Source organism: Rhinoderma darwinii, chromosome 10, assembly GCF_050947455.1.
Source record: "Rhinoderma darwinii isolate aRhiDar2 chromosome 10, aRhiDar2.hap1, whole genome shotgun sequence".
NCBI lineage: Eukaryota > Metazoa > Chordata > Amphibia > Anura > Rhinodermatidae > Rhinoderma > Rhinoderma darwinii.
Window position 1 is genome coordinate 86,602,756 of NC_134696.1, and position 16,256 is coordinate 86,619,011.

The 16,256-nt window shown below is 44.1% G+C and overlaps 1 protein-coding gene across 4 annotated transcripts in view; it reads right to left on the reverse strand.

The window, feature by feature from the left end:
• The window catches only part of LOC142662164 (carnitine O-palmitoyltransferase 1, liver isoform-like), a 46,850-nt gene extending 31,634 nt beyond the window's left edge, over nucleotides 1-15,216 (reverse strand). For 2 of the 4 annotated variants that reach the window (XM_075840182.1, XM_075840179.1), the window contains exons 1-3: nucleotides 15,132-15,216; nucleotides 5,280-5,443; nucleotides 4,307-4,446 (exon numbers count right to left, since the gene is read on the reverse strand). In XM_075840182.1, coding sequence (XP_075696297.1) covers nucleotides 4,307-4,446; nucleotides 5,280-5,420 — 281 coding nt within the window. In that variant the 5' untranslated portion in view covers nucleotides 5,421-5,443; nucleotides 15,132-15,216. Of the gene's footprint in view, nucleotides 1-4,306; nucleotides 4,447-5,279; nucleotides 5,444-14,700; nucleotides 14,931-15,081; nucleotides 15,103-15,131 lie in introns of those variants that run through there. The other 2 variants (XM_075840181.1, XM_075840180.1) reach the window with 2 other exon arrangements.
• Between the last annotated feature and the right edge of the window lie 1,040 nt (nucleotides 15,217-16,256).

The window sequence follows — 16,256 nt, forward strand, 5'->3', positions numbered from 1 at the left end:
GATTCTCATGTGTTGTTTAACCCCTTAATGACCGCCGATAAGCCTTTTCACGGCGGTCATTAATGGGCTTTATTCTACAGCGCCACCATTCTACGGCGCTGCTGTAGAATAAAGTAAACAGAGCAGGGAGCCGTCAAATCTCCCTGCTCTCAGCTGCCAGAGGCAGCTGAGGGCTGGGGGCGTCCCTGCTCTGCCGGGTGAGATCGATATTAGTATCGATCTCACCCGTTTAACCCTTCAGATGCGGTGCGCAATAGCGTGCACCGCATCTGAGTGGTTTTGGAGAGAGGGAGGGAGCTCCCTCTCTCTCCCACCGACACCCGGCGATAAAATCGCCGAGTGTCTGTGTCTTCTATGGCAGCCGGGGGTCTAATAAAGGCCCCCAGGTCTGCCTGGACCGAATGCCTGCTAGTTCATGCCGCAGGCATGACCTAGCAGATGCCTGTCCGTTTTAAACGGACAGGCAGTAATACACTGCAATACAAAAGTATTGCAGTGTATTAAAATAGCGATCGGAGGATAGTGAAGTCCCCTAGTGGGACTAGTAAAAAAGTAAAAAAAGTTTAATAAAGTTAATTTTAAAAAAAAGTGAAAATTAAAATGAAAATGAAAAACCCAGCTTTTCCCCTTACAAAATGCTTTACTATTAAAAAAAAATACAATAAAGCAAAAAAGTTACACATATTTGGTATCGCCGCGTCCGTAACGACCCCGACTATAAAGCTGTTACATTATTTAACCCGCACTGTGAACGCCGTAAAAAATAAAAAACAATGGAAAAATTGCTGTTTTCTGTTAATCCGGACTTTAAAAAAATTTGATAAAAAGTGATCAAAAAGTCGCATCTACTCTCAAATGGTTCCAATAAAAACTGCAAGTCGTCCCGCAAAAAACAAGACCTTATACAGCAATGCCGACGCAAAAATAAAAAAGTTACAGCTCTTCAAATGTGACAATGGAAAAATGTAAAAAATGGCTTGGACATTAGGGCCCAGAATGCCAGCAGGGGGAAGGGGTTAATAAAGATTTTTGTACTTTTCTAAATACTTGGATACTTTGGACTCTTTTTGTTCTCTTGTTTATAAACAACATCAAGTAGAATACAGTTACTAGGAACGCTCTAATAGAATAAGCAAAGCTGCCCCTGACTGCTGGCACTAAGAAACTAGGTGTTCATCATCCATGATCCCCAGTCATTATACCTGTGATGTCAAAGCAGATGCACTCCAAAAAATCTACATGCAATGTTCTTGTATCTGTTCTAATACGGATTTTTTTGTTTAAAGGGGTTGTCCCAAGATTAACTGTTATCCCCTTACCACAGGATATGTTATAACATGCTAATCGGTGGGGGTCCGACTGCTGGGACCCCCACCCATCACGAGAACGGGGTCCAATTCCTCCGAATGAATGGAACGGCAGGTCGAGCAGGCGCACCGCCGCTCCATTCACTGTCTATGGCACTGCCGGAGATAGCCGATCTCTGCACTCCGCTACCTCCGATAGTCTGATAGACTCATTCTGAGGAATGGGACCCCCGTGCTTGTGATCGGTGGGGGTCCCAGCGGTCAGACCTCCACCGATCAGCATGTTATCACCTTTCCTGTGGTTAGGGGGATAACATTTAGGCCTCATGCACACGACCGTGTTTTTGCGTCCGCAATTCCCCCGCAAATCCACGGGAGAATTGCGGACCCATTCATTTCTATGGGCCCATACACACTATCCGTGTTTTCACGGGTCTCCGCATGTCCGCAAATCCGTGCCGCAGAAACTCAGGACATGTCTTATTACGGGCCGCAAATTCGATGCGGACATGCCCATAGAAGTCAATGGGCCCGTGGAAATTGCGGATACACCTCCGTGTGTCATCCGCAGTTTTGCGGATTTGCGGAAGTGTTGCTAGGCGACGACCGGGAATGAGTTCTGTCGTCATCCTGTTTTACCTAGGCTTTTTTTTTTTCATCCGCATTTTGCGGATTACATACGGATGAACTGCGGATTACATACGGATGAACTGCGGATGACATTTCACGGAACACGGTCCTGGAATTTGCGGACCAGAAAAACACTACGGTCGTGTGCATGAGGCCTAAATCTTGTTACAACCCCTTTAAATCGCTTGCAATGAGCAGGTATATCCAAGTAAGCACTGGATCAGTACACATGGCACTCTGGATAAAATTCACCTGATGCCTTTCTCTTTTACCAGAGATTTATAGCAGATGCGGGCCAGGCTAAACCCACTCTCAGATGTCCTCAGGGAGCGCAGTGTTTCTTATATGTGCCTCCTTGTAAATCTCAAAAACATGGAGGTCGCCCTGATATATTCCTTAGAATTATATGGTTTCATGCAGGATCTGCATCTCCCTCTAATATCGACACCCAAATGGTCAACCAAGATACTCTTCAAACAGACTTTCTCTACTTCCCCTACTCTGCCAGTCCCACGTAAACCCAATGTAACAAGGGACCTGCTAAAGTCTGCTTAGATGAAGAACAGTCTGGTCTTCTGCAGTTTGCACCCTCTGGGACTTTATTGTATTTTTGTCTCCTAGTTCATAGCCGGATAATGATTTGTTCATTGTAGGTCAGATGATAGTCAAATACAACCAACCAATCTACAATCTTGTTTAGTTTGTGGTGAAAATTGCTATGGGTAGACCCAGAAAAATATAGTACTGTGTTACAATGTATCACAAAAAGTGCTAACAGAAAAAACACTAAACTGTCAAAAACTATTTATAGATTATCACAATACACCAACAATTATACGGATCATCAGTGAATTAGCCATTCAAAGTGAAATTGGTTAACAGACTCTTCAAAGTAACATTATGAGTTCAGTCTTATTTTTTGCTTTGCCCTGACTCACCAGAAGATGGAGGCAATGAATATACTGTATGTACGGCACATTGCTTTATTGACACCCTAAATGAGAAAAGTGTGTGGAGGTGTCTACACATTTGAAGTAATAACCACACGTAATGTCAAGTTTTAAAGTTGTTTTAGTAATTTCTTTTTTATATAATGTCTGAGTTTTGTCACCCAAAACATTTTTCTAATATACATTTATTACAAGTTTTATTTCGTTTTAGTGCTGCAGCTTCTATGTATCCATTATACATAGAAGCTGCATAATGCCTCTGTAAGTCAAATCCATCAGTCCAGCTCTGTTGACAGCGGCTCCTGTATGCCTCTGAAAGACAATATAACCCTAAGGGTATGTTCACACGCTGAGCCAAAAACGTCTGAAAATACGGAGCTGTTTTCAAGGGAAAACAGCACCTGATTTTCAGACGTTTTTTGAGCAACTCGCGTTTTTCGCTGCGTTTTTTTGGCCGTTTTTGGAGCTGTTTTCAATAGAGTCTATAAGAAAACGGCTCCAAAAACGTCCCAAGAAGTGTCCTGCACTTCTTTTGACGAGGCTGTAATTTTACGCATCGTCTTTTGACAGCGACGCGTAAAATGACTGCTCGTCGGCACAGTACATCGGCAAACCCATTGAAAGCAATGGGCAGATGTTTGCCGACGTATTGGAGCCGTCTTTTCAGGCGTAATTCGAGGCGTAAAACGCCTCCATTACGCCTGAAAATAGGTCGTGTGAACCCAGCCTAAGGGTATGTTCACACGACCTATTTTTGGCCGTTTTTCGGGCTGTAAACGCCCGAAAATCGGAAGAAGACGGGCCATTTTTTTACGTGGCCGTTTTGAAAAATGGGCGCGTAGAAAAATGGCCACGAAAAAGAACTGCAGGTCACTTCTTGGAACGTTTTTGGAGCAGTTTTTCATAGACAGCTCCAAAAACAGCCGTAAAAAACGCAGCGAAAAACGCGAGTGGCTTAAAAAAACATCTGAAAATCAGGGTCTGTTTTCCCTTGAAAACAGCTCCATATTTTCAGCCATTTTTGGTTAAGCGTGTGAACATACCCTAATACGGATTTAATAAGTTGATCAAATCAGGTTTGATCGGTATTAGGGTTATATTGTGTTTCAGTGGCACGCAGGAGCCACTGTCAGCCGAGCTGTCAGTCCAGCTCACTGACGGATTCGGCTTACAGCGGCGTTCATTTTTAATAAATGTATATTAGAAAAATATTTAGGATGACAAAACACAAATATACATTTAAAAAAAAACTGCTTCAAAGGTTTTCATAGACTTTAAAGCCAAACTCTAGCAAAAACTGAAGTTTCACAATATACGGTTTTATTATGGGTTCCTAAATTTATAATGATATGCCCCCCTCCTCCTCTTCCCTAAGCAATGTTCATGCTCTTGTGGACCAACTCAGCAATGAATACATACCTTACAGGCAGATGTTCTTTGATTTTGCCAATCATGCCCATGGATGGGTCCACACGGGCATACATGGTCCCCATGATCGCAATTACCACAAAGAGCCAACTGGAAGGACTGGCAGGATAAACACCAGTGATGAAACTATTCTATAGAGAGAATGTAGAAGAATTAAGAGCAAACCATTTCAATAGTATCTCTCTATCTTCCAGAGCAAGGGTTCGCAACCAGGCGCAGGCTGCAAAGGCATGCTGGGAGTTGTAGTATCACAACAGCTGGTGTGCAAAAGATTGCTGACCCCTGTTCTAGAGCCTTACTTGAGAATATATTTGTACACTTATTGGGGCTCAATGAGTCTCACTGTCACCTTGAACACTGGGGTCCTGGGTTCAAATCCATGCTTGAGAAAGGTCCTGCTGGACTGAAACGTCGCACTGGGTGAGCGACCTTGCGGTCTTCTTGTCTATCTAAGGGGACCCTGGATCGAGTCCTATTGAGGCCAGCACCCATATGGTATATATCCAGTGCTGTGATACTTTGTATTTTATATACTGGGCTCAAATCCGACCATGGAAAACTTCTGCATGGAGTTTGTATGTTCTTCCTGTGTTGTACTCATCTTTTCCAGTTTCCTCACTGCAAAAACATAATTCCCTTCCTCTAAAATTGGCCCTAATGTGTGTGTGTCTCCGAGATAGGGAAATGTCGTGATATGAAAAAGGGACAGGAGGAATAGCAGAGGGAAAAACTTTTCTGTACTTTTTTCCATGTACACTTCTGCATCAACAAATCAGAGTTGGTAAATTTCTCAAAAAATTGACTACAGCCATGTATTCGTGGTCAAAATAATGCATGAATGACGTGACTGAGCCCCATGTACACTTCTGCCGATGCTGTGACGCACATTCCCTGCACTGATGACATTGGGAGTCCTAGCTTTGAACACGCCACTTACGGAGAGGAACTGCGGTGCATTACTTACCCTGAGTCGCGCTAGTTTCTTCTTCCATGACCGCAGTCCTGAGAGGTAGACCTGTTTAAGTGCCTCATGGCTTAGGCGAAGGTCAATACCTTCTGGAGTAACTGTAAACTGGAATGCCACAGCCTGGTGGGCTTCAGCCATTTTGGTGACACTTCAGTTCCAAACTACAAAGAGAATAGAAAACATTACAATTTAAACAAGGTTAAAACAGTTTTCATTCTCGGTGAAGAAGTTAAAGGGAATCTGTCAGCAGTTCCGAGGCCTCAATACTGCTGACAGATTCCCTTTATAAAGTGGCAGAAAGTCCTTTCTAATGATGGAAGGGGTTAAAGGAGACCGAAAAATATTAGCAGTGTACTGACAGCAGTATGTGATTACACTCGCTAATATACATTCCGGTCCCCTGTCCCACTGGTTATGAAATTTAAAATAGATTTTTATAGCGTTGGCGGGGAGCCGGAAGTTTAGTTAGTCTTCCTGGATGACGACACAATTCTTCGTCAGGTGACCAGCCAGTAGCCGTAGTACAGCGAGTACATGAAGTACAGCGTGGCCGGTCACATGACGAAGAGTCGTGTCGTCATCAAGGAAGACTGTGCAACTAGACATCCGGTCCCCCGCCAGCGCTATAAAAATCGAATAAAATCTCATAATCAGCACGACGGGGGACCGTAATGTATATTAGAGTGTAATCACATACTGCTCAGTACACTAATACTTTTCAGTCCCTTTATAACCCCTTTAACCTTACTAGCCGATTATAACTGTCCACCATAGTATACCATAAAGAGTAAAATACGTTCAAAATGGATTAAAGTTAGCTGTGTTGTATCCCAAGATCCTGTATCGGACCCAGTTCTTTTTTGTTTTATGTAAAGAAAGTTTATAGGGGGTTTTCGGCGACTTTGACATTGATTACCTATCCTAAGGATATTTCATCATTATCAGATCAGTGGGGACCCGTCTCCTGGCACCCCAACGATCCGCTGATTGAAGGGGCTTTGTTGCACCGGTGAGCGCTGCGGCCTCTTCACTGCTTACCAGGCACAGCGCCGTACATCCGGTAGTGGCTGTGCCTGGTACTGCAGCTATTTGCAGCTCAGTCCCATTCAAGTTAATGGGACTGAGCTGCAAAACCGAGCACAGCCACTACCAGATGTATGAATCTGTGCCTGATAAGCAATGAAGAGGCCGCAGCGCTCACTGGAAAACCTCTTTAGTCACTGTACAATGACAAGTTTGGCAACTTTCTACTATACTTTTTGTTTCACTTTCTCACCATGTTTAAGTTCTCTGTTTGCTTTCAGTGGATGAGAATATTCTTGTTGAAATTCAGATGCTAAAAACCCATACAGACCTTATATTTCTCACAGCTGACAGTTTGTTGCAATGTATCCAGGCTAGACAACCCGGACTCCAGATTCATACTTTTAGGGCTAATGTACACTAACTACCATATTACAACCTAACAGTAAAAAAATGCTAATGGGATTTTTATTTTATATGTGAACACAAAAAAATCTTGAAATATTCCAGTTTTCACACTGGCCACTAGAGCAGTCACAATGAGCTGATATTTCCTGTTCTCTGCAGCTCACTTGTCAGCTTTGCTGTATATACAGGTGCAGGATGAGGAGAATCATCATTATCATTAGAGGGTGGGGGAGTTAATGACAGCTGCTCTATTGTATTACTGGAGGACTAGAAAAGGTAGAATAGCAACACAATATACTATATACATGGATAAGACTGTATGCAGCGCCCCTGGGGGAGGGGCTGTACTCTATAAATCAATGACATTCCTGTCAATTCCCTCCCATTCATTTCAGCTGCCATAAATCGCCCCCACGCTGCTGCACTGACTACACAGGAAGGAAGTGGATATGTTCAATATGGCCTACGGTTTTACAAATAAAAAATTAATAGCTACAACATAAAAAGAAAAGAACTTTATATATTAATCATCTTTATCTGGAGCAGGCAACCTATTTTGTGCAGCGTGCCAATAATAATAAAAAATAAAAAAAAATCAACGATGAAGTACTCAGTGTGCCATGCAAACATGAAAGCCATATAAAACAAAGTGTTACCATGTAAGACAAACAGTTAATTATTTAACATTTCAGTCCGACCCTTGTTCCTGACTTTCTTTGCAAAGAATGATCCATCTGTAGTGCATACAAGGATATTGAACACAGGGGGAGAGGATGGGGGGGGGGGGGGGTCCGAACATAGGAGAGACCGCGGCTATTGAAAACCAGCTTGGAGGGGAATAGCACACAGGGGAGACCGCAGCTACTGAACACCGGCTTTGAGGCACTGCAAACAGGAGTTGAGAGCGGCTACTGAATATCAGCTTGGGGGGCATATAGGAAGGACCACGGCTACTGAACACCAGATTTGGGGGTGCACATAGAATAGCCCGCGGCTACTGAACACCAGCTTTGGGACGCTACACACATGAGAGAGAGCAACCACTAAACACCAGATTTAGGGGGTGCACATAGAAGAAACCATGGCTACTGAACAACAACTTGCGGGGGTGCACATAGGAAAGATTACGGCTAATGAATACCAGCTCGGGGAGGGGGGTCGGGACACATAGGAAAGAGAGCTGCCAACTTTTGCTAACTTTTTCCTTTTACAGAGCAGTTACTGAAGTCCGTCCTTGCGGCGCTGATCACCAGGAGAAAGCAGTGCTGCATTGTGTGCTTGTCAAGGGTTTAGCAGCGACAAACACAATGAAGCACTGCTCTCTCACCTGGAGACCAGCGCCGCCACAAGCACAATGAAGCACTGCTCTCTCTCTCCATGTGTTCAGCGCCACCAAGCACACAATAGCGAGATACCCAGGAAGAGGGAAATTTGCCAGCAAGCCATGCCCCACGTTCCGGCTGTGGCACCTTCCCACAGGTTGCTGACCCCTGATCTATATACTTAATCTAATTATTTAAACTAAAATGAAATACATGGCACATTCTCAGTAACCTACATTGATACCCGTACAGAACAAAAATTTGTGCTGCTGATATAGGTCATAGATGATTGTCTAGACTGGATACAACTCTATGCCGTAGTCTCTGATTATTGTAAACGACCATCAAATTGTTCATCATCATCATCAATAATCTATATGTCCACGGCTGGCTTTAATGGGGTTCTTCGCTTTGGCCATTCCCTACATATTCGAGGGGTCCCTTGACAATAAGCTGATCACCTGATGGGTCCCACAGCGATCAGCTGTCATTTGTGGGGTAACCTGGCAGTAAGCGTTCAATTTCCCTGCAGCGCCACCACAGGAAAAATTAAACATTACACAGTGCCTATTTAAATCAATGGGATGTCTGTGTAGTGCAGGACAGGTCATCCAAAGCGAGAGACGGCCTTTTTAAATGCTCTCCATTATGGCCAAGACATGAGGATCCTGAACAGAAGACCCCCCCCCTTTTAACTCACAATTTCATAACAGGGTATATCAAAAACAGTTTTAAAAACTGGACAACTCCTTTAAGGCTATGTTCACACGGAGTATTTTGGGGGAGGAATATCTGCCTCAAAGCTCCAAACGGAATTTTGAGGCAGATATTCCTCCCCCAAAATACTCCGTGTGAATAGCAATCATCGCGCCGTTTTTCGCCTGCGGCCATTGAGCGCCGCGGGCATAAAACACGCTTTCTCCTGCCTCCCATTGAAGTCAATGGGAGGTCGGACGCGGAAGCGCCCGAAGATAGGGCATGTCGCTTCTTTGTCCCGCGAGGCAGTTTTACTGCTCGCGGGAAAAAGACGCCGACGCCTCCCATTGAAATCAATGGGAGGCGTTCTCGGGCCGTTTCTGCCGAGTTTTGCGACGCGGTTTCCGCGTCAAAAAACTCGGCAAAAGACCCCGTGTGAACATAGCCTAAGCTGACCATACATATTAAGATTGCCAAACACCAGAGATAGCTGTCGGCTGAATGCTCGTTTGGGCGACAGCTATTCCTCCCAACCCCCATACACATGCACGCTTGGTTCGGCTGAGCGTTCGTGTTTTCTCTATAGGGAGAGGGGATCAGACTCCTGCCAGACTCCTCCGGCAGCGACTTGTCTCCTGTGAGAACAAAAGATCAGGCTTGTTAAACTCCAACCTGCCAAAATCCTTCTTTCCTCCATACACATTAAATGGTGATGTTCATCTAATGTATATGGGCACCCAACCATAATGTGGCCAATACATTTCTTGAAGTTATTTTTGCACTTGTATAAGGCCAACCACCGCCAAGAAAATCCAACATGACAAACCAGTAGTTGGCTCTTGCAAATGTTGGTACTCGCTAGGGCTGGGCGATTAGGACCTAAATCAAAATCACGATTAATTAAACATGTAACCTCGATTACGATTAGTGAACGATTATTTAGGTACACCCCCTTTGCATACCACGCCCCCTATTTGCATGCTACGCCATTGAATGAATATTTATCCCCCGAGCCTGCTGTATACTGCTTTCCAGTTTAATGACCCCATAGCCCCCCCACAGTATAATGCCCCCATTACTGCCCTTCCCACAGTATAATGCCCCCATACCTGCCTCTGTAGAGTATAATGCCCCATAACTGACTTCCACACTGTACAACGCAAGTAGAAGGTTCTTACAATCCCAAACCACATGCAGCGTTTTTTTACATTGCGGATTTGTAGATGCGGATAGAAATTTTAAGTCCGATTCAATGTGTACCAGTTGTGGATTTTCATCATAGAAATCAATTAGATGTTAAAATCCGCAAGGAAATCCACACCATAAGAAATCTGCACTTGCGGTTTTCTAAATGCGGATTGATATGTGGATTTAATTCGCATCAAATCCTGAACGTGACCTTAGGCTCAGTTCACACGTTCAGGATGTCATGCAGATAAAATCTGCATATTAATCCGCATGTAGAAACTCGCAAGTACGGATTTCTTATGGTGCGGATTTCCTTGCAGATTTTAACATCTAATTGATTTCTATGATGAAAATTCTCAATTTATACTAATTGAATCCTTCGGGGAACGGACATGCGGCAGATTTAAAATTTCTAGCCGCATCTATAAATCCGCAATGCAAAAATACGCCGCATGTGGTTTGCGATTGTAAAAACGTATCTACTTGCATTGTACAGTTAAAATGATGCGGATTTGCTCTGCGTACTGCGTATTTCTCAACGCAAATCCACATCAAATCCTGAACGTGTGAACTGGCCCTTAGAGTTGTGTCTGGATGCAGCTTCTGGTTTCTGAAGAAACATAGCACTTAAAATGAGCTGCCCAAAATCCTACATGATCACTTAAAAGAATAGACTGCACTTCGTATATGCAAGGGACAGAAAAGAAGCTTCAGTGAAAAAAGGTGCGTTCAGGTGCGATCATGTGTGGAACGGCCTGGGGCTTAAATACTCCCACAATTTGGGATTCAAAGGTAAGTAAAGCTGTCAAATTCTAAAGCGGGGGGGTGAGCAGGCAGAGAAGGTGAAGCGGATATCCTCCTCCTGTCCCTGTATGGCTGTAGATGACTCCAGGTGGAGGGGTAACATGAACTTTTTTGCTCTCTGATTTTATTTCAGAAGAGGTATGATGAGCGGTAGCTTATCTAATCACCCCTCTGTGCCTAATTAGGCCGTTTATTAACTCCACGACCTGGATGTTTATCATCGTCCCGATCACTGCATTAAATAAGTCACACCAAGCATGTGCACCACACACAAACGTCAATACAATTTGTACATTTTTCACTGTCCCTATCCGGTCTGTACCTGTTCTTTAGCGTAAAATCCGCTTCTCTAGAACACCTGCTACACGTTACGGTCATAGCGATAATGATTATCACTAAAGAGGAACATCCAATACACATCTGAAGGATGGAAAACATCTCCTTCAGTCAGAAAATACATTTTCATCCAATTACGGTCGCCATAAGCGATAGTTTCTAGCTAATTCCACTAAAAAAAATGTGTGTTATATTAAGTGTAGGGCATTGTGATTCTTGATTAGGCTGTTTTAACATGTCGCTGTCAATTTGTGTTTTTGAAGTCTTAATAAAAAAAATTGGAAAATCACAGCAAAAAAACATGCTTTGACTGCGACGTGTCGACACAGCCTTGCACACGACCGAGTTCGGGCCGTGAAAAAGGCCCGACCACGGTACAGGTGAACGGGACTCCTGGTATCATAGACATTTTATGGTGCTAGGAGTCTCTGCCGCCCTGCCAGTTCCATGGGGAAGCAGAGACTCCAAGCATTATAAAATGTCTATGATGCCAGGAGTCCCGTTCACCGGTACCGCGATCGGGCCGGCCAACACTCGGACCGTTTTTCACAGCCCGAACTCAGTTGTGTGCAAGGGTGATTAGTTTGTATAGGGGGATAGAAAATTCTATACCTACATAATCAAAATGTAATTTCCATGCAAACATTGGTTGGTGTATATCTGTGGTTTGGGCGTTTCTTTAACACTTGTAGCTGTGAACATATGTGTGGTATCTATCAACTTCTCACATCCTAGGGCCCATTCATACGAGCGCAAATAACATCCGTGTGCTGCGCATTGAAATCACGCATAGCACACGGACCCATTGATTTCAATGGGGCCGTTCACACACGCGTTTTCACACAGCGAGAGTCCTCTGCGTGAAACTCACTGCATGTCCTATATTGGTGCGTTTTCACGTACCTACGCGCCTATTAAAGTCAATGGGTGCATGAATGGGTGCCGGTTTCCCGTAACGATCGTCTGCCACCTCCTCTGATAATCGTGAGTGAATGTCTGCCACCTGCCCTAAGCTACACTTCTGACCTTGCATTGCCAACAGAGACTACTCCGGGGTAGCCACGTGGGGATTCTAGCAGCCAAGTCCGCATCTCAGTAAGAATAATATAGGGTGAAAACCTAGTTATCCCTCAGACCCCGCACCCCAGTTTAGACCTAGGCCAAATCCAGTGGGTTCACGACATCCTGTGTAGGCCCGGTGACAGTAGCAACTTCTACGGGCCCCGTATTTGAAATTTTATACACGGAATACTGTGTGCTCTCAAACAATTTAGACTTTGGTAGAATAGTAGCAGTCTGCCACGTGCAGTATATATTTTTAACACATTTGTGGAGTGGATGATGGCCAAAAAAAATTGCATGGGTTGTGTTTTAGCGTTTTTGCGAGATTGATGTAGACGTATGTAGTATATATGAACCACATTGTTTGTGTGTAAACCTCAGCCTGTATGTAAGTTTTAGGCACAAATGTATGTTAAAATGCATTTAAAAAAAAATTAAAAAAAATCCTGTTTGTCACAAAGTAAGGCCCCCTGCACACGGTCGTAGCCATGTACACGGTACGTGATGACAGGCACGGCCGGCCGCAGACTGTCACCCGTATTTGCAGGCCGTGCTCCCATTATAAAGTATAGTAGCACGGTCCGAAAATTTTAAAACTAGGACATTTGTCAACGGCACGTCAAAACAACTGCAGTCGCCAGGTTGTCTGCGCTCAGGAAAGAGCGGAACGTTATAACGTTGACACTGACACTAAAGGTAAACTATGAAAAATAAGCTAGAACTCAACAAATAATCCAGCAGAGGAGAAAAACTGGTTCCACAGAAAGACAACTAATCTGATTACGGACACCACAAGAAAGCTGGCACTGGATGGCAGAGAGTCTGACGTGACGGAAGATCAGACACTTTGGAAAGCAGAAGTGATGACTCCATCTTTCAGCGTGTAGCTCCAGTATGTAAACTCCGCCACGTGATGGTGCATGTATATAGAGCAGAGGTCACGCTCATCCCTCTATACACACCCATAAACCACATTCCTCCAGAGAGGAGACACCAAGTGACTACATTTCAGAGAAAAATCTCAGGACTGTTTTCTTGTAAGTGCAACTTCAACAAAGTGCCTGGAATACACATTAAAGAGGGACTCTGGTACAGAGAGAAGGTTTCAAACTGAATTTCTATGAAAAATTAATTTCTGTGAGCGGGTGACTACTCTGAACTCTACAAATAGATGGAGAGGCAACATAGTTGCCAACTGGATGCAATGACCGTTGCTAAGCAACAGCCTAGTCACATTTAGGCACTGCTTAGCCAGCGCAACAATAATGATCATACCAGTTAAATGCTGGAAAAAAATGCCAGTATTTTTAAGTTAAACAATTTTTTAAATTAATCTCAGAGTAGATCCCTTATGGGCCGAATCTTACTCAAAGGATTTGTCCTATCAGAACAAGACAAATGTTATAGACCCCCATAGAGGGAGGCTTAACGGCTTTGGAGGACTCGGCGTGACCATGCATTACATGGTCGATCATTCGTCCGTTCAGAGCCTGTGCTATGCATCCTAAGGTCGGATCTGGGTTCGGCTGGCCAGGCTGAGGGAAAGAATATTGGGTATTCGTTTAGAAAATAAATTATATATTAAAAATGGAGGGGTCACAAACCCCCTGGGGTCTCTTGTCGGGTGTTTTTTTAAGAGTATGATTGCAGGGATTGATAAGCTTCGGGACCCGGTCCTTTTTGAGAAAAGGTGAAAAATCGAGTCTAACCAGTTTTTGATGTAGTAGTTCTTTTTTTCTTCCCTGGCTGCTGAAGTGGGTGGGTTGGGAGGAGGGTAGGGATGTGTATTTTTTTTTTTCCGATTTTTTTGCTCTATCTTCTTTTTGTGATTTTGCGTAGCTATATGATTTGTTGATTGGATGGTCATAGAATTGAAAAATAAAAATATATTTAAGAAATAAAAAAACAAAACAACAACCTGCATCAAGACAAATGTGAGAGCGCGCGCAGCGATATCAGCTAATTGCTAGGCGTCCTGTCCAAATTGGACAAACCCTTTAATTTGATACTATACGAGATGTTGAAATGTGGTCCCTCAGCAGTAGAGGGGTCTTATGCCCACCCACATAGCAGTGAGGACGGGGGGCATTATTAGCATATGCGGGTCCATTTTGCGTCTCAATATTTCTGTCATCAGTGATGTTTTTGGTAGGAAATGACACAAATACGGACAGATATTTTGCTAAATAATCCCAACTATTTTCCGGGAAACGTCTCAGTAAACTGAATCTCTACATCGGCCGATGTGGGGGGGGGGGGGGCGTAAAACGGTGCGACATTGGCGGAAGGGGTGTCCAAAGACATTTACATCCCATGGAGGGAAATTATTGTTTTGCTGCCGCAGACATACAAGGGCCTAGGTATCAATGTGTCGCACTCCATAGAATGGGGTACCTCGGAAAACGTCAACGCATTCCCATATTTACCAACGTGTCAGGCGAGGTCTACAAGGCGACTCTGCCCGCAAGTTTCTGTGACCGCAACTCCAGTTGCAAGAAATCCGAACCCGCTGGACGTCTTGTGACTGTGGTGTCGGGGCCACGTGCGGGTCAAAAAGCGACGACATTGACTTTCATTACCTGCGACCTGTCGCCACGTATCCCTATTCATTATCTGGCGCCATATTTTGCATCATGTGACAATTCAAAGGATACGGCCACGAAAGTGACAGTTATAAAAAAAATTGCTGCAATCCGGGCAGGTGACGCTTTCGATACACACGCCCTCATTGGTTTTCCAACCAAGCGGCAATTATAGGCTAAATTATTGGCGAACGATACATCTGATGCAAAACCATGACCGTTTGGGGGTGTTACTGGTCACCCTCGTCTATGAGGTCTCAGTTATAAGGCTATGACGTCACATCAGCATGTCATTCATTAAAAGCAATATGTCACAAGCTCCCCCGTCCGCTCTACTTCCTGCCGGGCAGGGGCTACAGTCATAAACGCTACAGTTACTTTGCTTTCCGACGCCGGGAATAAACGGTACCGTGCATCACAGAACTCACCATACGGGACAGCGCATGAGCCGGGAGGTCTTGATTACTACTGACGCGAGAGCGCATGCGCAGTCCAAGCGGGAAGGAAGCGACGAGCACAGGGAGAGGGAGGTAGTGCGCATGCGGCCTGCTGAGAGTGACGTCACCGCTGTCTGCTGTTCTAAATTATAGCACTAAAAGCAGAGTAGTAACAATACAAATATAGTAATGGCGGCAAAAACTATCAAGAAGATGGGGGGAGGGGTAGTCTGAAGAGAGCTAATGGTAATACAGGCAGTGGGGTTGAGGGGTAGCTGCTTTACCTATATTTAGGTTACAATTAGTTGAAATGCCAAGAGTTTGCCCAGTGGCTGATGATAATTAGGGGGATGGGAATTTGTGGAAGGTGAATTGATCATATAAATATTATGTTCTTTTCGTCTGAAAGCGAAAACTAAGGGTACGTTCACACGGCCTATTTTCAGACGTAATTCGGACATTTTACGCCTCGAATTATGCCTGAAAAAACACCCCTAATACGCCTACAAACATCTGCCCATTGCTTGCAATGGGTCTTACGATGTTCTGTTCAGACGAAGTGTAATTTTACGCGTCGCTGTCAAAAGACGGCGCGTAAAAAGACGCCCGCGTCAAAGAAGTGCAGGACACTTCATTGGACGTTTTTGGAGCCGTTTTTCATAGACTCCATTGAAAAACAGCTCCAATTACGTCCGTAATGGACACCGCGAGTACTTGCAAAAACATCTGAAATTCAGGAGCTGTTTTCGCCTGAAAACAGCTCCGTAATTTCAGACGTAATTTGTTAAGACGTGTGAACATACCCTAAAGGTTTTTTACCTCAAATATACGAAAAACTATTCACACGTTGTGATAATTATGCAGCAGAGAACAGGACCTGCACAAGGGCTTTTTCTCGTCCGAGTTTGCACTCCTTCGTGTGAATCTGGCCTTACTCGGAAACTGGGGTAGAATAGGAAAAACATTTTGGGGCACATGCAACTTTTTGATCACTTTTTATTCCATTTTTTTGTGGGAGATGAACTGAGCAAAAAAATGTTTTTTTTACTGCGTTTACCATGCGGGTTAAATAATGTTATTTTTGTAATAGTTCAGACTTTTACAGATGCGGCGATA